The 27128-nt window shown below is 33.5% G+C and overlaps 1 protein-coding gene across 1 annotated transcript in view; it reads right to left on the bottom strand.

Annotated features, from left to right (window-relative positions):
- The window catches only part of LOC134692060 (espin-like), a 41198-nt gene extending 14884 nt beyond the window's left edge, over positions 1–26314 (bottom strand). Inside the window, exons 1-4 of the mRNA XM_063552425.1 lie at positions 25733–26314; positions 18139–18322; positions 17438–17623; positions 6060–6182 (exon numbers count right to left, since the gene is read on the bottom strand). Coding sequence (XP_063408495.1) covers positions 6060–6182; positions 17438–17623; positions 18139–18322; positions 25733–26202 — 963 coding nt within the window. The 5' untranslated portion in view covers positions 26203–26314. The remainder of the gene's footprint in view (positions 1–6059; positions 6183–17437; positions 17624–18138; positions 18323–25732) is intronic.
- Between the last annotated feature and the right edge of the window lie 814 nt (positions 26315–27128).

The following is a 27128-nucleotide window of genomic DNA, read 5'->3' as shown; positions in this document are numbered from 1 at the left end:
CATATTTGGCAAAGCAGATTGTAGACAAAAGCAACGAATCTCGTTATGAAATCACATATCAACCTTGAATAGTATGTACAGAAGCGGATCCTTTCATTTCTAAAAGGGGTTCTAACCAAGCAGAAGGGTCCATATATATGATGTCCCCAATGCATCAATTGTCAAAAGATTGATCTACCACCTAGACCCCACCCCATGGACCCCACCCCCTAGATCCGCCATTGTACATAGTCGATGATCACTGGGTAGTACTGCATGACTGAATGTTTAATACTTGTAACCCCAATTCAGAATCGAACATCTACTGCGATAGAAAATTATTAATAAAAACAAACTAGATACTGATGTTTAAGCTGGGTTGCATATAATAAAGTTCTCTTCGCTCTTTATCCATGTGTTCGGTCATTAAACGTTTTAAATACCCATCAAATAAAGATATAGATGCACGATGATTGAAATCAAACTTATTAATGAATATAAAAAGTCAATAGTGTAATGTTCTTTCTTTTTTACTGTAATATATTCTACTTACAGGTAAAACGAACTAGGTAACTCCAGTGGAATCAAACAGGTATGACTAAAGGATAGTCTACCTTTCATTATTTAAGACAATACATAATTAATAATTAAAGGTCCAATTAACTAGGCTTATTCTTCTTTGATCTGACCAGGATGATGTGTGGTTGCGTTTTTTAACTATCAAACTAAGAACTTATAAATGCTGCATTTGGAAAACATAAGTCAAAAGGTTATTGCTTGTTTTTTCTTCTAAAAAGTAGTATGGCCCAATTTCACTCACGGGTCAAAATCCGAAAGTTGATTAAACCGAATGATTTTTTTTGTACTGAAAATTTTTTTTTAACTTAAATTACATACACCCATTAAATATCACTGCTGGTGACAATTTTAATAACATGTTATAAATTTTATTTTTTTCTGAAACGTAAGTTTGCGTTGAAAAGAAAATCTTTATCAAAATGAATTTATTTGTTCATGAAATGAAAGACCCTGCTTAGCTTTACTTCGTAAAACGGTATGACTTAAAACATTAAGCTATTGTACAGAACGTTGAGCAAACAAACTCGCGAACTATATTTCCAACGAATATCTGTATTGGTCAAGCATGTCCTTCTCGTTTATTTTTGGAATAGAATACTGAATTTTAAAGTCATGACTTAAAATCTGCAGAAATTTTTCAAAATTGTCGTTGAAACATATTTTGGCAATTAGCAACTCGTCTACAAGTTTAAAAATACGCAATCATATGGTTACAGTGGCTTGTCATGGGAAGGGCTCCAGTGGTTGGAACCCCCCGATCAATGCATTTCAATGGGGACATATGGTTTGAAACAACCCTCACCCAACCAACCCCCGTTATCCTGTGTTTGGAACCCCTTTTAAACCACCAAGATCATGTAAAATGCTGATACTTCAGATTTTAGAATAATTTAGTCCCTAGTATGAAATACAGGTCTTACCTCTTTGATTGCGGATTACCTCCGGCTGTGAACATGCACTCAATGACATGGCATTTTAACCTTCACTTTTTTGACAGCTACAAAAATTCTTTACGTACTAATGCGAAAAATTTAAAGCTTTCTTATTATTACCCGGGCCGGACGTATTCTTGCGAGGATTTATGAAATGACACAAGAACTAAAATTTAGAACATTCTGGCAGATTTTATAGCTTTTAATCCTGAAGGGAAAATATGTAAAACGAAAATTCAAAAATGTAAATATTCTTGTCTGACAAGACTAATCTGTCTCTCAATATCTGAAGGATGTTACTCGAGAGATTTATAATACCTTTGGGTCGACCATTTAAGTTCATGATTATTCATAAATTAATTCTAAACATGATTTCTCCCTAGGACTGCAAAGAAAATACTTGCACACGAGTGCACAGTGCACGCACTGAAATATCCCACCTGTTAAACAGATCATGGTTGCATTTATGTTGAAAGTCTTTTAGATAAAAGTTTAATACAAGTATCGTAACATGATAATTGTAAATGAGGTCAAGGTCAGATTTACCCTGATAGACGAATACGAAAACCTTAGAATCGTTCAATTCCCCTATATGAAACCTGCTTTGAACAAGACAAGACACACTGATTCGGATTGTATACGTGTTTATTCGCCAGATGTATTGCAATCTATAGCATGTCTGAAAGAGAATCAGCACACACTTATTTCAAGTCTTGTATTTGACCCGAAGGAATTTGGTAACGCCACACAGTTTTCAGTCTTGAATTCAATGCGAACATGCTACAATAGAACTCCCATGTGTAAAAATCGATCACATTTGAACATGAAAATGCATTCAAATGAGACCATTAAATGTATTCTCCAGAGTTCAAATGATATGGAATCCTATTTTACCATGGGACCTTCAAGTCAACAATGAATAAAACCATGCAATAGAATATAGGCAGCTGTAAACATTGGCAAATCTAGGGGTGGGGGTGGGGGACACCCCTCTTTTTTTGGCCGATTAATGCATTTACATGGAACATATAGTTGGAACCCCCTTTGTCCTGGGTTGGGACACCCCGGCCCCCTTTTTTAAAATGGCTGGATCCGCCCATGTATAAAAGACCACCGACACAAAAAAATGTCTAAAAATTCATGAGGGAAAACCAACGGTTTTATTTATAAATATACAAAAAACAAATATGACATGAACCAACAACAAACTAAGAATTTCAGGATACCGAAAACGGTGACTTTGGACAGCCAAAAGTATTATGAGTGAACTGTATATCATCGTTTTGCTTCCATAATATTTCCGCCTATACTACAACTTACTTTTATTTTTACATTTACTTTTACATACACATCTAACACCGTTTATTACTTATATTTGACAACAAACAATTTATTCATTGTTATATATCACATTTACATTACGTAAAAACAACATCTGTTATTAGTGAATGATGTAAAATCATTAAATATTCCTTTTCTTTCAAGACTTAACCCAGAAAATCGATTTGATCATCAATAAATAACATTATCTACATCTCCATAGATGTAGGTATCAAAAGCCTAAAGGTGTAAAAATACAATAACTTCTTGGATGGAGAGTGTATTTTATTAATTTTGTTTTTAATTTGTGGGACATTATTCTATACTTTCCTCCATTCTCTATATTTAGGAGCCTCATTATTATTATTCGTAAATCTATAAAATAAAAATTACCAACTTTTCTATATAGATATAGGAAGATGTGGTGTGAGTGCCAATGAGACAACTCTCCATCCAAATAACAATTTAAAAAGTAAACCATTATATACATTTTTTTTCCCCATTTTTTTCTCTTTTGTTAATCTAACCCAGACCATCATCCACTTTAAAGATTTTCCCGTGACGGTGTGAACTGAAAGAAATGTTTTTTGTTTGATGGTTTAAAACACCACTATTAGAGTCGTTTCCATCAACTTTCATTGTTTGAGAACGCACGAGATCCCGGATAGAACGAAGACCTCTACCAAGGAAACAAGCAATCCTTAATTGTCAATTATTAAAGGAGTCGACCACGCCTTCCTGAAGTTGTTTAAGTTATTTCCCTCCACTTAACGGCATATTCACCAAAAGGTTCTATCCAGTCATATGGTCCCGGGGGGGGGGGGGGGGGGGTTGATGTATAAAACCACGAAGTCATAGCCCCATTGCTTTCTGTGTTAAGTTCTGCAATTTCAAGCATTAATAACTACTTCATCTTTAGTTTAAATAAAGTGGCAATTATTTCATGTCAACACTGTACATTATCCTGACTTGTGCTGAACATATCAACATACCTTTAATTGCATATTAGAGCGTACTAGTTCCCGGAAGTTTGACAGAACAACAAGAACATCAAATCTGAACAACAGGCCAAATGTGACCTCCTATCATAATTTTCATTAACTTTTTTATTTTTCAAAAAAATCTTTCAACTAGGGTTCTACAATGATTCCAAGTCCCAAAGCTTTCATTTGATACAAAAACTAACCAAATATATCCGCTATTGACAAAGATACAGCTATGCGTAGGAACTATTTTAAAATATGTACTACTTTCTTTCCGACCGGGACTGAATTAGTGGTTCTATACCTTAAAACGTTGGTGAGGTTTATCGGTCTAAAGGACACATTACCGATCCACTGTTGGACCATATTATCATTGGCTAAATGACTCGTCGATGTCATAAGTGGAACAGAAAAAAGTCGACCCTTCCGGTGCACCTGCCATCACCTCGGATTTAATGTTGGTCAGTCTTGTGTTTTATACCTTCTTTATTTATCTTTTACAATTTTAGATTTTTTAGTCGTATATTTTCGCAGTTATGCCATTGAATATTACATAGATTAAATGCTTATTTTTACCCCTAGGAGCATATAAAAAAATATTCATTCATGATGAATATGGTACAATACAATTCTTGACTAGATTTAATTTTATGAATCATTTAAAATTTGATTTATATTAATATCATCTACGCCCTTCAGTCTCTGCTTGATAGTGTTGGTACCTTCACTGGAAATCATACCGCATCTGATTTTTTTGATTGTTTATATTGATTCGTTTGACGCGGACAGTGATCTGCGTAAACGTCAGTTTTGTCATGTCCATGCATGCCAGACATACGTAAACATATATAGGTCTGAAAGATATAACTTACAGAAAATGTAAATGAAAGTGTATGCTTTACCTTATGTTTTGCACATAAGTATGAATGCTTTCTGAAAAAAAATATCTCTTAAATGGATCGAAATTTAACATTAGACCATTCATTTTGCTGTGGCCGTGAAAAATTGACAAACTGACATACAGTTTCTACGAGGTGCATCTGCTAACAAAATTAAATGGCTGAATGTATAATTCTTTCTACGAACTGTGGCATAGTGGGTCTACCAAAAGTCCCACAATGCCACTTGCCTCGTGGCTAACTAAATCAAATAAGGAATTGGTAGAGTTAAATTCAATTTATTACATTAAAAATCTGTTACACTTTCAAGTTATAACGGAGTATATAAGTCAATAAAAAATATATGTTAATATTACATTAATGCAGGAGTCTATATAGATTATTGCGATTGGCTAAAAAAAAAGCCATTGAATGCTTCAATACAAGTTCTTTGTTTTGGTCTATCATATTAAAACTCAATATTAAACAATATGACATTTACAAATAAGGGAACGACCATTCAACTTCAAAAGTGTGAGGGGGGTATGATTTGTTTCATAAACAAATAGTTTGATTCCCATTTTCATTTGGAGGGAGAAACTAATGTGGTCACGCAGATGACAAATCTTATTCTGAATTCAGATTTTCCCAAATACCTTAGTTTTAAATTTTGGGAAAAAAACGGTCGAAAAAAGTTCACACTTTACGTTAAAATAAATTTCCAACTCAGACACAAAAAAAAATAATCTCCCCTAACTCTTTGAAGTTTAATGTTTGCAACCAACAACATTTATACACAATCCTCTATTATAAATTATAATAAGCTTAATGTATGCATCCCTGAATGGTACATAGTCTTTGATTAGATAGTTCCTACATTATTGAAAAGCATGCAGTGTCCTTTGTACTTTACCTTATGGAGTCATTTAATCTGTTATCAACAAAAATATAAAACAAAATATTTTAAAACGTAGAGATTGAAAAATGTAAAACATATAAACTGTTAACACAGAGATGTGTCTCGCCATCGAAACCTAATATCACAAGCTGTACTGAATCTATTGTTGACTCGGGAACAGCACGTCCAAGTCTCGTTTCCAGTTGCAAGCGAGGCAATATTTCAAAACTGTTTTGCTTCTAAATATTCTATTCCAATTTCTAATAGATTTTAAAGCATTTCAACTTCAACTTTACATTCATGATTTTCGCCCGTTTTATTGTAATAATCAAACAGCAAGTGAAATACAATAGGGAAACGTAACATTCTTGTGAAATAAATTACAACAACAATTTTGTGCATTTTACCCATAAGTCCATATTTTCACATCATGACTACGATGAAATGATGACGTGATAGCTGCATGTGCAAACTTTGATACTTAACGTACCTCTCCACGTATGAGAGCAGCACAACCGGACTGATGACACTTCTCAGCTAATTCTGCTGCTGTTAGTCCGTCATTGTCCGTTATATTAACATCACAACCGTTGTCTAACAGAGCTTTAATCACCTGTAATAAAACAAGGAACTAAGTTATACATGTATCTATATAAATCTTTTATAAGCAGCATTCATATATTATCCTCCATATGTCTAGCAGTATTATAACATATTCATATTCAAATCAAATCTGCATTCCCATAATTCTCTATAATCTGTTTAGTCAATCAAGAATGAGACAAAACATAAACAAAAGCAATATTTAGGTTACAGCCAATTTCATTGAGTGTGTAGGCAGATGTAACATTTTTGTTAGCCTGCTTGTTAGTTGAACCGTGAAGTCATTGTTAGGTTAGGTAACTTACCCTCCACTAAGAGTAGAATGGTCCGACAGATAACCGATATATCTGTCTGTCGGACTAGGCTACTTGAAAGAAGGGTAGTATATCTTACCTAACAATGACTTCACTGTTCAGCTAGTCAGCAAGCTAACCAAAGATATTACTAAGATAGCTACACACTCATTGAAATCGGCTGTAATATGTCACATTCTCTGTCCCTGGTTATATCGACTGTTGTTTTAAGACAGATGAAGCTTATTTACCTGCATGTATTATCTATATATATAGGGCTGAGGATAAATGTCATTTTATTCTTATCAGTTAAAACTATGAACTGTATATTTTAAATCACCAAAAAATCTAAATGAACTGTTAAAAAGTACTGTTCATATATGATCATATATCATGAAGAAGATCTGTTCGTATTTTTTGCATAAGTTATCTTCTCTTGATTGCTAAACCAGCCATTTAAAAAAAGAGGATACTGACCTAACTGGTTTGGGTGGGGGAGTTCCAACTATATGGATTGATAAAAAGGGGGTTGAAACACTGTCATCCCCTCCCCATAAACCCTTTTCAGGCAGAGTAGCACTTAACAAAAGCCATCATGGATCTATAAACTTGAAATATTTCTGACATATAAATAAACTCTGACATCATAGATACCAGGACTAAATTTTGTATATACGCCAACGCGCGTTTCGTCTACAAAAGACTCACCAGTGACGCTCGAATACAAAACGTTAAAAAGGCCAAATAAAGTACGAAGTTGAAGAGCATTAAGGACCAAAAGTCCTAAAAGTTGTGCCAAATACAGCTAACGTTATCTATGCCTGAGGTATAAAACATCCATAGTGAGGCAGAATTCTCAATATTCATCTTTTTTTTCTCAAGTAACTATAACTACGTACAAAACAATTCAAACTGGCGTCCAGTGACTTTGATGAGACGATAAATCTTGGGTGTTGTTCAATCATTACTTGTCAATTTATTAATATTAAGTGTCGTTACCTGTGATAAGGTTTCAACAGGTGAGAGATAACACCTGTCATACCTGAGATTAGCAGGTAATTGTTTTCTTACATCGACACCACCCTCGAAGATAACGGACCATGTTGGTAAACACCAAAATATGCACTGACTTGCATAATGGCAGATTACGTAATGTGTAAAGATTTGACTCGCCCTTGGCTGTACGAATTTCTGATGCTGATAACATCTACCGATAACGACATCTTTAAACGAAATATTTAAGGGGTTATTTGGATGATAGAAAAATTAAGAAGTGTTACACCCTGGTCAATAAAGACTTAATAATGAAAATATAACCTTTTTATACTCTACACCATGATGCTATTTCGACGTTATTATTGAAAAGCTAAAAAAAAAAAACCACAGAATGTGAACATTGAATCAATTCTATGTCCGGATATAAAGCTGGATCTACGCATTTAGGTGACACAAACTAGTATTGCAAGGACAGCTTTCTCTCCAAGCTTAAGTTAATCAAATCCCACTATTCTTCGTGGATTTTTCAGACGGTTTGCGGAACCTAATCGGTTGATTTATTGCATAATGTATCGTCCGTATAGGATATAAATATATAAAATATTTGCCACTGGACAGAACAACTTACTCGGTTAATTCATGGTCTATTTGTTCTCATCCCTATTAACATACATATAATATTGCCACTGGCAGTATAACCTAATATGTTGGTTCATTTGTCGATTTGTCTAATATATTTGCCACTGGACAGTAGAACTCTACTCGAGTAACCCGTTGTTTTCTCATCCTTAATAATATCTTGCCACTGGACAGTATAAAACCTACTACGTTGGTTCATCTGTATTTGTTCTCTTCCCTATCAACATACATGAACTATTTGCCACTAAACAGTAGCACCTGATTTTCTATTTGAGCTCATTCCTAATTATATTCGTAATATTTGCCACTGGATAGAATAATCTAAACGGTTAATTAATTGTCTATTTGTTCTCGATTCATGAAATATTTGCCGCTGGACAGTAGAACCTTCTCGTTTTATTCTTTGTTGTTAATTTGTTCTCGTCCTTTGTAATATAAATGAAATATTTGCCGCTGTACAGGTTGAATCAGTATATTTGCACTCGTCCTTAATAATATACATGTAATGTTTGCCGCTGGACATTAAACAAAACAAATAAACCAATCATAAAAGAAGATTGTAGAACGAATTCAACATAAACTTAGGTTTACAGAAAATGTGTATTAATAATTAATATTTCTTAATAGCTGACATGAATTTGACGTCTTATAAGTAAATATTATGATATAACATTTATACCGCCCTTTCCCTGGAGATTTTTCATTGTATGATATAGTTATACAAAAATCAATCAAATCAGCTATAAAAATCACGTTTTATATTGTATAATATTGTATACTTTGACACAAAAATCTTTTTATTAGAATTATTCTGTCAGATAACAAATATTTTCAAATAAAATAAAGATTACAATACTGTAATACTTGTAGTATGATTTTCGGAGGTCTAGATCCTTGAATCACATATCTAAAATGTTTAAAATTCTTCCGGGTGATTGTAAATTCTTTTGTCCTTAGATGAGACCCAAAATATATTTGGCGGTTTGGTTCTTTATATTGGGAGTTGTGGTTATCTTTTGCAAACTATTGACAAACCCATACCAAAAAAACTTCAGATAATTGAGTCAACCACCATTATTATAACCATTTCAAAGAATCTTTAGTTTTGGAGAGCCAACAAAAGTTCCTAGTCGAGAAGTTGAATCCATTTTATCCATTATACTATTTTCAGTATTTCAAAATTTGTCTTATTAACGTTAAATAACACCAAAAATCAATCAATATTAATTGTTGCTACATTTATAATGTCAGAAAATGTATTCCATAACAAGAGGGTTGCAGCTTTGTTTAAGTTTAAGATTGCGTATTAACAGCTCTAGCAATAAGAGTCGAACGAACGACTTCTCGTGAGTATTTCAGGCACACTTATCTTTAATGTACCCAAACTACCCACATGGTTGCAAAATAAGATTTTAGTTATAATTTCTGTTGAATTCAGTATACGATTTTTCAATCCGTTTCTAACACAAAATGCCAAAGTTTAATGTGATAGAATCACAAAATGTATTAATTAGTCAATGGACAATTTGTCTCTTGAGAACAATCAGAACTCAACCTCACTTGTCATGTCAACTTCGTCTATACGATAAAACCCGCTTAGTGCGAAGTTAATAATTAATGTAATGGAAGTTTAAATATAATAAGTATAATAATGAAAGAACCGAAAGGCATTAGAGGACTGTTACAGCCTCCGTCCTAGAAATAGCGTAAACTTGGCTCGATTCAGACACTATACGTGATTACGTATTAATAGATAAATGAGTCAAACGAACGCCCAATCGTTGTGGGTGCTTTTCAGACAGTAAAGGTCCGGATAGAATAATTCATACACTTAATTTATCTGCATAACTACAAAATATGCTCTAAGTTAAAATTTCGAAATATAGTATTAGTATGCCATTTGCATTTCACTTCTAAGGCAATGCGTTGGGTTTTTTTTACAAACCCTTCTTGAATAACGAATACCACATGTTAACCTTAGGCTGCTTATGATCCTCGTTTAAATAATTAAAGCATTTAAACTGATTTATTACTAAACATGTTCTTAGCCTGAATATGCATGAACTATTTGCCACTGGACATTTGCAAAACAAAACTTAAATCAACCGAAATTATAAGCATGTTGCATCATACCTGATTATAACATGTACAAAGACCAAAAAACCAGGGAGTTAAATTCACAGAAGTCATAAATTGGCATGAAATATTTGCCACTGGACATTTGCAAACAAAATTAATCAACCAAAATAAAGCATGTTGTATCTCACCTGATTGTTACATCAACAAAAGCAAATGTTACCTGGGTGGTATCGTGCACAAAAAACAAAGTCAAAAACAGGTGTACAACTTCCTGAAATATTTTACACTGGACATTTGCAAACAAATCTAATCAACCGAAATAGAGCTTGAATATCTTACCTCAGTGGTAACATGCACAAAAGACAAGGTCAAAAACAGGTGTATAACTTCCTGAAACATTTGCCACTGAAATTTCAAACAAAACTAATCAACCAAAATAAAAGCATGATTTTTCTTACTTGTATATTACACGCACAAAAGACAAAGTCAAAAACAAGTCAAAAACAAGTCAAAAACATGTAAATAACTTCCTGAGATATTTGCGACTGGATTAACTAAACAAGAATTTATCAACCGAAATAAAAGCATGTTGTATCTTACCTTATTGATACACGCACAAAAGCCAAAGTAACCTGGGTGGTGACATGCACAAAAGACAGTCAAAAACAGGTGTACAACTTCCTGAGATATTTGCGACTGGATTTGCTAAACAAGAATTTATCAACCGAAATAAAAGCTCGTTGTATCTTACCTTATTGATACATGCACAAAAGCCAAAGTAACCAGGGTGGTGATATGCACAAAAGACAGAGTCAAAAACAGGTGTATAACTTCCTGATCACAGGACGATAGTAAATATCAGTTCATCACGTAGAGATAATGTACAATTTTACAATGTCATTGAAAAAAATAACAAATTATGGTTATCTTCCAGAAAGGTGTGAAATGTGTTCTTTCAACTAGCAATCTTATAATAAAGTGATTTAAAATCATTCAATCGTTCAAGAATTCTATCAAAAAGGACAGAAAACTAAATTATCAAATCATGGTCGTATTTTCTCACGCCTACAAACATTGTGAGAATTTGTACTCCCAAAATGCATCTTTCATTAAGTTTAATTCATCTAATGTACTTCTTTTTATAAGAATTATTTTAACGGGTAATAGATATAGATGATGTGGTATAAGTGCCAATGCGACAACTATCCATCCTAATCACAATGTGTAGGTTAAAGCATCGAATGTGTAAGTACGGTCTTCAACACGGAGACTGGCCCACACCGTACAGCAAGCTATGAAGGGCCCCTAAAATGACTAGTGTTAAACCATTTAAACATGAAAATAAAATCCCTCTACCAGCTTCAGATACAAAAATTTCCTTAATACCTAAGCTTAGGGTACGTGAAAATTCGTGCTCTAAACACAAAATGTAGAATTGTGATTTGATGATTTATAAGTCTTGAATACAATATCACCGTTTTCAAAGTTTCTAGATTGAATCATTGATGATTGTAACGTCCAGTCGCCGATGTTTCAGACGTATTCAACATACAAGTGACAAAAGATACTTAAGGGACATTTTTTTTTTAATCGGCTTAAAGACAAATCAATTAATGGAAAACTGAAGACTGAGCTCCACGAACATCGCCAAAAAAAACGGGGTATATCTCCTGAATGGTAAATACTCTATCCTGCACATATATATATATATATATAAATTTGTTATTTTTCTATCATAAAATACATAAACAGAAAACAGAAGCCAACGTAATCTATCACAGCTCTTGTTAGATAAACACGAATACAAAACAAAATTGTAAACTTAATTGCTTTTATAACAAACTAAATATAAAATAAATCTTCAGGCTATTAAAGGATATATGAGATTGCTTCCAGAGACTGTCATTTGGTTGTTTGGCACTGAATGTCCAATGGCAAATATTTCAGGCATATCATTTGTAAACAAAAACAAATTTCTGAATAATGATATATTTATGTATGCTTCTTGATGAACAATTATTTCTACTCAAAACATAATTCATTCGTAATCTCGAGCTATGAATACGATCAATCGATTTTTATGTGTTTTAAAGCTCCCAACATTTTTATGAATACATTTTTATTTGTATTAAAAATAAACATCTTTTTTCTTTTAAATGGCATCTTATAATATGTACATATACTTTACATAATCATTTAATTTTATCAATTTTGAAGGTCTTCCGAAATTAGATATAGTATACACTACTGATCTGATACAAAATAATAAACATAAAAAAACATATATCTCTGATTTTTGATAGAATAAAGTTGAAGGATTGCGAACTCTGCAAGATTTTTATGCATTTTTTCAAATAACTGATTAAAATTATGTCGTAGAAGCATGCATGTATCCATGTTTTAAGAGGGTATCATCTAATAGTATGATTCAGGTCATAGATGCGGATCCGGGAAAGAGGGCGTTCAACATACTCCTTTCTGACCAGAAAAAATATCATTTCTAGTAATAAATCTTTAAAAAAAAATGTGCTGTATCAATGTTCTGGGTACTATTTTTTACCACTAGACAATTACGTCTCCTCCCATTTTTTCCGTACCCTGATCCGCCTCGATAAAGCAAAATAAGTAAAGAAATAGAAATGAGTCGACTCTTATCAGCAGTTTAATTGCGAGATAAGATTATCAAAACTATAATACATGCAGACCATTTAATTTCGTGCATGGCTACGCCTTTAAATTGCAGGATACTTTATTTTTTCGTTTTATCATCTACTCCTACACTGAAGACATGCTTTAAATACCTCACTTAGTTTAAATGCACTCGATTTCATGGTTTTTCCGTACCCCAAAAACCATGTAGACTACGAGATCAGTCATAAAAAAATGGGACGATTAACATAAAAATATTCAATAAAATCACCAAAGTAAAATACTACTGGTACCACCATCACTGACGATGAAGAATCACAGTGGAATATTAAGCACCGGATTTCTACCGTTTTGAGATCTTTGAACTGGGGGTATAAGGTGTTTTTTTACATTTTATAAAATCTACGTACCACGCAAGCATTACTGTTTCATTGTATTGCTTGACCCTCATGGGTGTAATTTTGCAATAAAGATATATATTAAAGTTTTAGAACCGCTATTTACCCTCAGAAAAATGTTCCTTTAATACAACCATACACAAACTAAAGAAAGGTAGGTGTAAGGGTATATGTCAACGAAACAGCAGCCTTCCGATACATTCAAACACATAACGGTGTGGGGTAAATGCTTAAGCTTACGAGACATGCAACAACCCATGGGCAAACATTAACTGCAAGGCGTATTTGTAACGAAGTACCTTTTTCAAATATGGTTCTTTTTTCTCAATTTGACATGCATTTAAATTATTAAGAAGCAATCAGGGTGATATTAAAATTTAGTTCTTTAATGAATTATCTCAGATTTTGAGGGCATTTATGACTATATAGATAGAAAATAAGCGTTCAATGACATTTTACTGAATTTATTGGCCTGCATAATATTCTCAAAATCAACATAAGAATATTTTAATAAAAAGGCTACATACTTATACCCAGAGACATATATTATATGTTTTTGTTAAACTTAATTGTGCACAAAAATCCTATTCTAAAGACATGAATAAAAAAATCAAATTATTATCGTTACCTTTTGAAATAATGTATGGATATTCCAAGGTTAGAACTAATTTTGACTTATCACATCAATGGGATGACAGGAAAGCAGACGACAGCTTGTGTGACGTCACACAGGTAAGAAAATTGTCATCAAATAGATCAATGAATATTATGAAGTCTACCTTTATAAACCGCGTAGAAATAAGGAAAACTTCATTTATCTTTTTGAAATCATCTGTTGCAGGTATTATTCAAGCAAAAGTGAAGATCGACAAATTATCTACTAAAAGACAAGATAAAACAAAAAGATATAGTCATAAGATATGTTTCCAGGTTTTGAAAAAGAGGGTACATGTACCTCAAAGTAAACAGTCTATGTATTACAGTAGATGTATCTACCCTTCCCCCTTTTTCCACAAACACGTGCAAATGCTTTTAACCAAAAAAAATTTTGCGAAGATTTTGATTAAACAGCCTTGACCTTATTAGTTTATGGTACCAATGACTTTAACTCAAGGTCATCTAAATGACTAGACTGAACTGGCTCTACTTTGTGCAAAAACAGGACCTTAATTTCACCATTTCACCCATCTAAATATTATTCTATACATAAACAATTATGGTTTACTTGTACGTGTGGATTAGTTAATACTGTATTAAACTACTGAGACACTAAATTGAGATAAATCTGCGCTCTATACAAAAATAAGGAGGAGGAGTGTATACCATATTGCCAATGAGATAACTATAGCAACTTACAAAAAATATATTTAGAACATCTACATTGTGTGCAAGTGAAGATTTGGATATCAACAATGAGCAAAACCCCAATATCATATATACAGGATATATGGTCGGTTTTGAAATATTCGGGATGGCGAAATGCGAGGCAATTCAACAGAAGAGGAATGAAAGGAGCGCGCGAAAACAATGGAAGACGTCAAGAAACGAAAACCCAAAATTAAATAGAGATTGGGAACACATAACCTATCTGCCGTAATGATAGCCAGTAATATAATACAAAACCCTACTGAGGTAGTATCAAAATTTGTTTAATTCCCCCCTCCCCCTACTAAACTGATTAAATATCGGGTGTTCGACTACTCGTTTATATTGAGATGTCAGTATGTTTTGAGATCCAATATTTATCCTCTTTGTCGATTTTTAAACATTTTGGTTAAAAGTGTCTGATAACAGATTTTCCCACACCTTCGATAATTGATCCATACAAATGTACGGTATCGCTGATTTTAATGATAGATTTTAAAATTCAATTTCATCAACAACCGACAACTTTTAAACATCTTTGATATTGACGTGGGCATTGATTATAGCTTTCAAACGGTGTTTAAAAAGTAGGTAACTGTTAGAAGCTATATATGCACAGATGCTGCAAGTATAGGATACATGTCAAGATTCAGATAAAAGGCGAAAGATACCAAAGGGACATTTAAAGCCAGTCTACGTCGAAAATAAACTTACAATGCAAAGACAAACATAAAACACATAGAAAAGCTAAAGACTGAGCAACACGAACCCCAACAAAAACTGAGGGTGATCCGGAAGGGTAGGCAGAAGTGATAAGTGTAATTAAGGTTGCAGATAACCTTGTCATGTCTAACTTAAAAAAGCATTGGAACATTAGAGTAAAATCATAAGGAGATAAGATAGATTTTTATTTTTTAATTAGTAATCTTATCTGCCTACCAGGTATAAAAATGTCATCGAAAACGTTGAATAAAACACTGGGTATATACTGTAGATTTTCTAAGAAAATGTACACATTCTTATAAATGAAAATAGTCCATCACTGAGGGGGCGAGCTTAAATAGTGTTTATCTATGTAGAATCATGTAGATTTGAGATGTTCAAATACTTATGCAACTGCATATAATGCATTCCACATAACATTCCTCTTTCACTAACATAATCACTAATTAATACATTGTTACCAATCGGAACAACTCGGCCTTTCTGGTTGCACGAAGAAATAACAGTTATTGTACTGCATAGCGAGAATGGCCGAGTAGTTACGATTGAGTGCATACGAGGTTATTTCTTCGTGCAACCAGAAAGGCCGAGTTGTTCCGATTGGTAACTGAAATGGGTCCCTGTTTGAGTTTTCCATTGCTCAATAGGTACACGTGTTTTTGTAAACATTTCGATCTTCTCGGCGTTTATCCAGTTAGCGAGTGTCATATTATTTTCGCATTGCTCGGGATTTATCATAACATACATTGAAATAAAACGAAAGTGAATGTCCGGTAAAAATATTGAATAGAAGCATGTTTTCGGCTTCTTTTGAAAAGCTGAGGGAAAGTTATGATGATAACAAGACTCTGCCAGTTTTTTTAGGAAACGTCCATCGAACGCACGGGCGTGTGTGCGTACCATAACGAGAACATCGCTAATAAACACAGAGTTTCATCAAAAACGAAATCAGTTGGAAAAAGTGAAAGGCCAAATCAATTACGAAATGATAAAGCATCAGAAACCAAAAGTTCTAAATAAAAGTCAACTAAATCCAGATTTATGTAAATTGAATAAAACAAAATCATTCAAGTGTAAGAGTTTATATACTATTTTTAATTCATTTTACGGTTAGAATTGATGAATATGTTATATTAAAATTTGAAAAATTATGAATTGCCAAAGACAAAATTTTAATATAACAAATATACAAACCATGCACACAGGCACTGGTCTCAGAATTTATTATATAAACTTTAAGGTATAAGACGAGTGCCTGTGAATACACATATCCGTTTTTGTGAGAAAATACAAAACTGGCAAAAGGTTTGAAACGGGACACAATTTAAACCTACAATTGCTCCTCGGTGAATAAACCAAATAAAACAGCTAGCAAATAACCCTCACCATAACTCTAAACCAAATAAAACAGTTAAAAAAAGAAAGAAACATATAGATGGGAAAAAAAAGGGGTTGATATTGCCTAAATATTTCAATATTGTGTCGATGAAAAAACCCAATACATTAAGGAGCTCGGTGGTGAAAAACCCAATTTGATATTAACCTGACGGGTGAATTGAAATTGATAATGCAATTAAAAAACTTTATCACCCAATTGTATAAAAAAATGGTGGGTAAAAACCCCAAATTTGTGAATTCTTATCTGGAGCTCTGTACACGTAAAGATCTATATGAACAAAAGGGACCACCAATTAATAGCCAAATCCTTCTATGACCAGCTTTGCCAGAGGAAGTTGAACCTTATTTCTTAATGATTTCGAATTTCAATGATACCCATTTTATTAATTTTTTTTGTGGAATTAACTACTAAAGTAACTAAACATGGAAACCTTATAAGAAATTAATGTAACATTCGAATTCGCAGTTTACCTAGGACTGTTCCCATGAAATCCAGAAAAATCACTATACAAAAATGAATAATAATGAATCTATCGAAAAGTATAAATTCTGGTTATATATATATTGCTTGATAGTACGATCTTCTACTTTGGGGGATCAAAGACACAATGGTCTTTTACAAGACTTGTCAATTGTATAACATACAGTCAGTCTCGAGTACAAGTATTATTTTATCATAGACATAACAATGTGAAGCCCTCCATTAATACATCATTACTAAATACCTCAAAATGTCCCAGTTCTGCAGCATTGTGAAGTGGACTTCCTCCTAGATTATCTAATGTCACTTTAGCGCCACCTTCTTTCATCATCCATGCCACAACAGACGCTCGTCCATTGGTTGCTGCAAAATGAAGACAGGAAGCACCGTCTAGGTCACGGTCGTTGGCGTTGCACCCTTGCTCTTTGACCTGTTGTAAACATTTTTTTGTCTAATTAGTAATGATATTATTAAGACTCACATTTCAAAATACACATAGGCGGATCCAGGGGGGGCCCTGGGTGGCCCGCCCCCCCCTTTTCGTGGGAAAAATTTTGTTGATTATAAGGTCAGTCAGTGGGCCCCCCTTAGAAAAAGTTCTGGATCCGCCAATGATACATGTTGTAAGTAAACAGAATTTTAATTTAATTGTCAATGATCCCTTTCTTTCTTTCTTTTACATTTAAAGTGATGCCTACTAAATATTTACTAATCATTCGCTAAATTTACACAATGTGGCGTTTGCTTTTTAAAAGTTGCATTTCTATTTGCCTTGTCTTAGCTGAAAAATATTCGTCCCATTCCTTATGGGTTACCTAGTTAATACTTTGAAATAATTTTAAGCAAGCCTCTTATTTAAATTTTTAATAATATCACTAACAAGTAGAACAATGTCGTACATCTTACTAGATGTATAAATATATTTTTATTTCTCTTAATACTGACCAGCCATTTGACAACGTCTAAATGTCCCCCTTGAGAAGCTGCGTGCACATAAGACATTCCATCAAAAGATTTCATTTTCATATTTGCATTTTTCTCCACTAAGTATTTGAGTATTTCCAGATGTCCATATTGACAGGCGAGGTATGCTGGTGTGGCTCCATTATCAAGCTGCAAATTGATCGACCTAAAATAATAGATCAATATTATTGTCTAGAAAGAGTGACTCGAGAGAGTCGTGGTGTAGTGGTTAGTGCATCGGACTACTAACACAAAGGCTCCTGGTTCGATTCCCGTTCGGGATGAAAATTTCAGGAACTCAATTTTCGGCTCTCCCTTGACACCATTTGCGAATATTGTCTTAAGGAAACGATGATAGTCCGTCGGAAGGGGACGATAAACGGCAGACCCGTGTTAAGAGAGAGCCATATCTCTTGCACGTTAAAGACACCCTTGTAGATTTCGAAAAAGAGTAGGCTAGTGCCGCTACAAGGCAGCACTCGCACCCGCAAAGTGGAAAGGGGTTAATATAAGTTGCAAAACGTGTTTCCTAATCCACTATAAATAAATATGTTTAAATCGAATCAAGAGTGACCCAGCGTACAATCTAGTTCCAGGCAACCTTTTAACAGATAATGTAATTTCAATAGTATTTCAAACGCAGTGCATTGTGCAAAAAATATTGTTTAATCGAATTTGATTGAAATACATACGTATGCGTCGAATTTTGTTTTTTTCGTTATTTGTAAATTTACAACACGACTAAACATACCATTGAGAGCCTTTTTTTTAAGATTCAAACATGACAACATATAATAGTAGTCATGGTTTCTCGTAAACGAGATTGTGTTTTTTTGCATTTGCTTTTGATAAACAAAATGACATTGATACATGCAATTGATACGTATTAACAGGGGACAGAGCTTAACAATTTGAGTTGATTTGAAACGCTTTTGTCTATGTACTTGCTGAGAGTATTTAAATGAAACCATCACACTTTATATCACTCATACTAGTTAGCGTTTATATATTGTTAAATACAATTCAGATAGAAACACCTTATAATATGCATATTCTTAGAGATAAAATTGAGAATAGAAATGTGGAATGGGTCAAAGAACAACCCGCCATATGTGTAGAAAACAGCACCAGGCCATTAAGGGGTCTTCAGCACACGGAAGCGGACGTCACACTATAAACTTCGATTAACGACTTATTGCATATCTTTAAGTGTTTGTTTCGATTAATGTCCTTTCCCCTTTTCCTACATCTCCTTATATTCAAAATGGCTTTATCAACACATATTCTATATATGACTTGATATGCATGTACTCTAAGATAAAATGTTGATTAAATGTAGATATTTGATTCAAATTTCGTTATCCTGGAGTTATTTATAATTAGTTTACACCCAAATATCATTTCATATTCCACATGCATGCACCTTTAAATTTTTTGCTCTGGTCGGATTGTTGTCTCTTTGACAAAATCCATATTTTCGTTCTCAAATTATTAATTTGATATCATTTTGCTGAAAGACTCTCTCAAAATACGTTGAAACATATCCTTTTGCATTAACCCTATTATATTTTGATGAAATTACATACACTCAAAAGGCTAACATACACATGGCTGTATCTTAAGGAAGCTGGCTTGTCATGTTTTTGATTTTTTTGTCAGATTTTCGGAATCCTCTGGTTTGATCCATTTGAATGCCTTTAAAAATTTGCCTGGTGACCTCCATTTTTCTTTTTGTAAATCTTTTACATGTATAATGATAAGCCATCTGTAAAACTCGTATAAAATTTTGATTACTTTTTAACAGTTTTTGAGAACTTCAACTTGTCAATGATAAAGCTATGAAAAGTCAAGAGAGACTATTTTCCCGCCAAAATTTCAATGGCTAATATATCGAAAACAAGCACGGTGACCCATAATTTTATTTTGCTCTTTGGGTTATTTTATTAATCCCCAAACTATATAAACTAGTTTTTTGAAAAGTTAATTACTTTGAAACTGAGAAACGAACTCAAATTCCATGTACTGACCAAAGAGGTTATCATGGTACGATTGACATGCCATTAGTCCTATCTTATCGGAGATAACATAGAGATAATGATTGAAAATGATGTGTGATTGACCGATTTAAAATTAAATTCTACAATTAAAGTATCCAACAGAATTATATTTACCTGAATCATTCAAGTGCAAAAAAAGTTTTAAACTGAGAAAAAAATCCTTGCTGATTGTAATTTTTAAAAAATAAATAAAAAAAAAGGAATATGTTTACGTATTTTTCGCCTCCTGACAGAAAAAAAGTAGGGTTTCTTGATTTAAACCTCGTCTAACCATAAAATGTAGTGACGACGTAAACAGTGCTTTAACCCCGCCACATTATGTATGTATGTGCCGGTCCCAAGTCAGGAGCCTGTAATTCAGTGGTTGTTGTTTGTTTGTGTGTTACATACATGTATTTGTTTTTCGTTCATTTAAAAAAAATAAAAATAAGGCCGTTAGTTTTCTCGTTTGAATTGTTTTACATTGTCATTTAGAAGCCTTTTATAGCTGACTATGCTGTATGGGCTTTGCTCATTGTTAAAAGCCGAACGGGGACCTATGAGGGGGGATAGGACCTCTATCGGGACTCCGGGATGGGGTACTTTTAAGCTCGGGATTCCGGGATTGACCCTTTCGGGATCCGGGAATCCTTTTTTTCGGATTTCGGGACGTCGGGATTTACTTTATTAAAATTCGGGACCTCGGGATTTTTTTTTAAGTCCGGGAATCCGGGATCAGGACCCCTACTATCCCCCCTCACCTATAGTTGTTAATTTCTGTGTCATTTTAGTTTCTTCTGGAGATTTGTCTCATTAGCATTTATACCACATCTTCTTTGTTATATTTACCAAAAATATCCAGTAAATGTTTTGAAGTACACATGCCCCTTTTATTTTAAGTCCAGGGTAGGTATAGACATGAAACAAAACAATATTGTTTTGCTTACTGACATCATGGAATAAATGACTTTTTTTCTCTCCCTCTTTGATCCTCTTTAATCTTTCATCAGAAAGTGAGAAAATGAATTTTTACTGGTGTTTTTATATTGATTGTAATTTTGAAAGAAAATGGAAATAGTAAACCTTGTGTATATCGTGGTTGATAAACGTCCGGTAAATAATTGGCTTTTAAATGCATAAGCCTTTTGCTGATCTTGAATACAAATGTCATGAATGTACATTTGTTCTATAAGGGTAAAAGTCTACAATAAATTTTAAAGTCTCCTCAGACACGATATTATCCTAAATTATAAGGCACATGCTTGGTGTAGAAGCATCATGTAAGCAAAAACTTTGTAATAGTTTGGTAAAATTTTGGAACACAAAAAGAACAGATACAAAGAGTAGTAAATTAGATACTTATTTCAAACTATAAACTTGTTTTTCGAAAGAAATGTATCTATCTTTAAACAATTTTCAATTGAGAAGTGCCATATGTAAAATTAGAATCAGTGCACATGATCTCAAAATAGAAAGAGACCGGTATAAAACATTATGTATAGAAAGAGATCAAAGGCTTTGTAAGAAATGAACTCTAAATCTGGTTGAAGATGAACAACATTTTATAACTAGTTGTCCAGCATACAAAAATGATAGGGAGATATTCTTCAAGGAGATAAACTGTATTTGTCCTAATTTTATACATCTTTCAAATGAGGCAAAATTTGTTTGGTTATTTACTAATGAAAATTTGTCTGTACTTAAATATTTAGGCAGCTATATTAATACATGTCTAGATGTTAGACGAAATGTTAATTAATGTATGTAATAACAATTATTGATAATTGTAATGATTTTATGGTTCTGATCCTGCCTGGAATTAAATGTATATGTTTTTTATAGAATGAAGATAATAACACCTGTCTGAACTTTTTTTAATATTTCATTTTATCATATAAAAATATTTTTTTTCTGTTACAAATCATTATGTATTGTTCTATGTGTACATGTTATGCTGCCCATCAAGGGCCCTTGATTGGAATAATACAATATTCTTATTCTGTTTCCTTTTTTAGTCTTTGGTTTGACCCTGTCCCAAACGGACATCCAGCTCAACCTCCCATGTTAGAGGGGACCACGCTACAACGAGACTACTGAGACGTATATATACTACTGAGGCCCCTCATGGGGGTCCTAGTAATCACATAATCACAATTTTTTGGCCAATATAATCACTTAATCATTAAATATTTGCTTATCTTTAGTAATCAAATAATCATAAACTAAAAATACAGTCCTAGGTAATCAAATAATCATGAAATATTTGGCTTAATAATCAAATAATCATTAAAAAAACGGCCAAGTAATCACATGATCAAAAACCCCATGAGGGCCCTCACTACTCGGTAACATTGCCCTTTTAATTAGCCGATCGAAAGGTTAACCGGGTGCTTCGTATACAGTAATAGTAGCTATAGGAGCATTTACACTATTCTGGTAAAATCTAAGGAGTAAAAGACGCTATGTAGTACAACTCTAAAATACCTTTGATTTTATTGATATGATTGAGAAAAGTCTTATATTTAAATATTTCACAAGTATCCACATACATGTATAAGAGAAAATGAAACTTAAAAAAATAAGAGTGAAAAAGGTGTATAATTATATGTGAAACTAGGATAACATTGTTAGTCAATCACATACAAAGAAGAACATCATTAAACATCAGAATACCAAAACGTTGTGGATCATAGTTTTACACATCTTATAAACCATTGACATGATAGACATATATACAAGTACATGTCTCAGATAAGTGTAATTTAAATAGATTTCATACTAAAGATTTCAAAAGTGAATAAGGTTATTACAAATGTATCAAGTGGTTTGATTTGCCACTCGAAATAAAGAATAAATAGAGGTTTCTTTTCAATGTCATTTTATGAAACTTCTACAATGTATTTGCTCTACCTGGTTGACAGATTAAGCAAACATAGACATACATGTATACAGGGGTTCGAAAGGAAATCTTAAGACTTACATGTAACTGTGTGTTATCCCCAAAGCATTTTACCAATAACTCCAGCTATTTTAAAAAGGGGTCCTATCAATGCATTTGAATCGGGAAGTATGGTTGGACCCCCTCCCCAGGATAAAAGGGGAGGGGTCCAACCATACGTCCCAATTTAAATGCATTGATCGTCCCAAAAAGGGGGGGGGGGGTTTCAACCCCCAGAACCCCCTTTCCTGGATCCGCCACTAAATATCTTACCAGTATGGAATTTATAAATAAAGGGTTTTATTGCAAATTAAGGTTTTCTTGTTATACATTTGTACACGAACGTAACAAAATAAGTATGGTAACATGCTAGTACCTACCTTAATTAAGTCTTAAGAACTCTTAAAAATTTCTGGGGGGAAAGGCACTATATGTTAAAGACAGATTGACCCGGTATCTTATGATTGATTGGTGCTTGATTAACACCCAGTGGCAAATATTTCATGTTCAGTACTCGAAAATAAACAATCTGGTCTGTTTATTGGAACAAAATATGCTTGAACTCGGAATGATTGATGATATCATAGGCGGATCCCGGGGGCCCTACCCCCACCCCCTTTCGTGGAAAAAAATGGTTGATTATATAGGGAATCACTGAAGCATGACTGGAGCGCTCCCCTCTTTTTAGGTGAGTCAGCGTCCCCCCTTATGAAAAGTTCTGGATCAACCACTGGCTTTATTGTTTAAAACTAGTATATAAACTGTAGATGTCAGTAACTAGGCTGCTTTCTTGTGTATCATATGTACTTGGGTCAGTTAATCTGTCAGAACATTTTCATAACATTTATAAATAACATTGATTAGATAAAACTAGTCAACAGTATCTAGTCTACTGATTTCATTTCCCAAGTTGAAGGACTAATCAAGTGTATAAAACTATAAAGGAATGTAATTATGCCCCATTTATAGGCAATATGTTTTCTGGTCTGTGCATCCATTCATCCTTCCGTCCGTCCTTCTGTCTGTTCCGTTTCAAGCTTAGATTTTTGGTCAAGGTAGTTTTTTTATGAAGTTGAAGTCCAATCAACTTGAAACTTAGTACACATGTTCCCTATGATATGATCTTTCTTATTTTTATGCCAAAATTAGAGTTTTTATTCCATTTTCATGGTCCACTGAACACAGAAAATGATAGTGCAGATGGGGCATCCATGTATTATGGACACATTCTTGTTTTAACATTAATTAATGTCATGAACATACATTTTGTACGTACAAGAAAGAAGATTATTTTTTTAATTTTAAATCATGATCACCATGTGGAAAAAATTTCAAAAATTATGATAAACTATCCCTTATTACATGTACAAAATACTGCCTTTACTGAAGAAATAAATTTGTTGTACATACATGTATCAACATGGACGTTTAAAGTAAAATTAAAATGATGGCAATTTTTTTAAATCAGGGATCCTCGTACGATTCTAATTAATGGTGGTGGTCACTGTGTATTTCTAACATGCCTATTAAGGAAAATCCTTATAAAATTAAGACATAAAATATGAAAATTGAGGAAATATTTAAAATTTGAGTTTTTGAATGATTAATTCATTCATTTTTATCACTGTCTGTGCATGAAAACTGGTGGTCCTGTCCCTCCTGGTCACCAGGTCAGTGAATTTTGAGTGCACACCGTAGCTACACTTAAAAGTTTTAGGTGGTTTAATTTTTTCCCATACTTTCTTGTCACCTTGTGGTGTATACGTAGGTCGTAGCTCCTGATCTTTATTTTTAAAGTACATGTAACTGGAACCACACATACTATTTTTTTTGGCCTAATATAACTAATGCATGTACAATGTATTTGACCCATATCATGCATATGACATGCCCAGACTACAACATGTACATTTTTGTGCATTGTAGTTAAATTTAATCTGATTAGTAAATAAGTATTTGCAAATATTTTTTTCTATCATAAACATCAGAAAATTGTCTGAATATATACTGGTCCTTTTAATTAGCTAGCAGTTGGAAATGATTTTTGTGCAGTTTGTTAAACTATTTCATCCTTCTTGGACATGTTGGACAGAAACAGAAGTTTCTTTGCAATGCTGAGCAACTAGATTTACTAGAATGGCGACTCGTGCATATATGTGGCTCTTGCAGATCTTAATGCTTTTGGTTTTTGTTTTATGTTTCCCATGCAACTTTTAGAACTAGTCTTACATTATTTATTTCGTCTGCTTTAAATTTTCATGTGCTTATCAATTACACAATGTATAAACTTGTTTGCTAATGTTTGTAATATGTTCGTGTAACCCCGACTTAAAAATAAAATTTCCTATTCTATTCTAGCAATAAGTAAGCATAGGCAGATCCAGGGGTTCCCTTTTGTGGAAAAAACTTGGTTTATCATATTTCTATAGAATTTTGGAAGCGTGACTGGACCCACCCCCCTTTTTAGGTCAGTCAGCGGGCCTCTTTTCCACCCCTTTGTGAAAAGTTTTGGATCCTCCACTGATTAGTAGTTTTAGGACTTTTAGTATAATAGTCCCAGGTAGTGTCTAGTCATATTATACATATCATGTAGTGTACCTACCGAGGAATTTCAGTGAGAATTAGTTTGACAACCTGTAAATTCCCTCCAACAACTGCAAAGTGGAGACATGTAGCCCCTTTTTTAGTTTTCAACAAGAGATCACAGCTTGTGTTGTTTATAATCCAATGCACAACCAAAAGCTGTCCATATAATGCAGCAATATGAAGGGGCGTGGCTCCAACATCGTCACCTTCATCAATATTTACTTGAGTATTAGTCCACAACCATTTCACAATATCCAAGCCCCCTGAAGCCGCTGCCTCATGGAAGGCAGTAGATCCGAATTTTGTTTTCTTCGACACGTTAAACTGTTTTGTATTTACAAGATATTCAACTAATGTCACGTTCCCACCCCTACAAACATAATGTAAACAATTGGCCCCGTCGTCGTCTGTCGTGGTTTCGTCTATATTTTGTGACTGGATGAAAGTCAGATCACCTTTCTTAGCTGCAGAAAATATCCCTTTCATTTCTATGTATACAAAATTGACATTCTTTATGTCGAACCAGTTTATTTAATTTTAGTAATGTTATCTGATCTATTCGATTGTCATCTGTCCAAAATAACACCGGAAGTTTATGTAGCAGTCCTAAAATTGAAATCGGAGACGGACATTTCTTGTTTTGCGTTTGGTCCGTAAAAAATGTTCTCGCACAAAAGATGAATGTAGAGAAAATGCCTCCCTCAATTTAAACATGTGTTACAAGCAAGTCTGATACAAAGTAAATGACTAGAATTTGAATTGGACGGGAAAAAAGCGGAGGGACGAGGAAAAAATGTCAGGATGAACTAAAAAAAGACTTGAGGACCGAATAGAGACTAGACCGAGCTTTTAATATAAATATGAATTATTCAGAAAAAAAAACTTTTGTCAAAATATGTAGGCTTCGTGGTCAACAGAATAAAAAAAAAAATGAATGTGGTTGATTATAAAAGAAGTTTGCTTTTAAATAGCCCTCCAAACTAAAAAAAAAAAAAAAGGAACAAAGAGAAACAACTCTAACAAATATCTTTTACTTGGGGTCTGGGGTGGTATCTTCTTGTATTTTACTTGATGATTTTTTTCTTATTCAATATTTGTTTCCGTTTGTTGCTTAGACAAGGGTCACTGTACGGTCTTCAACAATGCCGACAAAAACACTACCGTATAGACAGCTAGATACGATAAAACCGGTCAACACTGCGGTTGCCCACGGTAAGTTTATCACTGTGCTTCGGCATGATGTGTATACAGATTGAGAATTGTTAGTTTTCCTACCGAAGGTCGATTGTTCTCTCCGATTTCCTCGACTACTACTTTCAGTAAAAAAAATTACCGCCTCTAACAACAAAATTATTTTATATTTATTTTTACCTTCATGTGTTTTTTAACTTTTTTCTTTAATTCTTTTATTA

This window comes from Mytilus trossulus, chromosome 12 (genome assembly GCF_036588685.1).
Source record: "Mytilus trossulus isolate FHL-02 chromosome 12, PNRI_Mtr1.1.1.hap1, whole genome shotgun sequence".
NCBI lineage: Eukaryota > Metazoa > Mollusca > Bivalvia > Mytilida > Mytilidae > Mytilus > Mytilus trossulus.
Note: the sequence above shows the minus strand (reverse complement) of the source record. Positions and strands in the feature narration are given on the sequence as shown.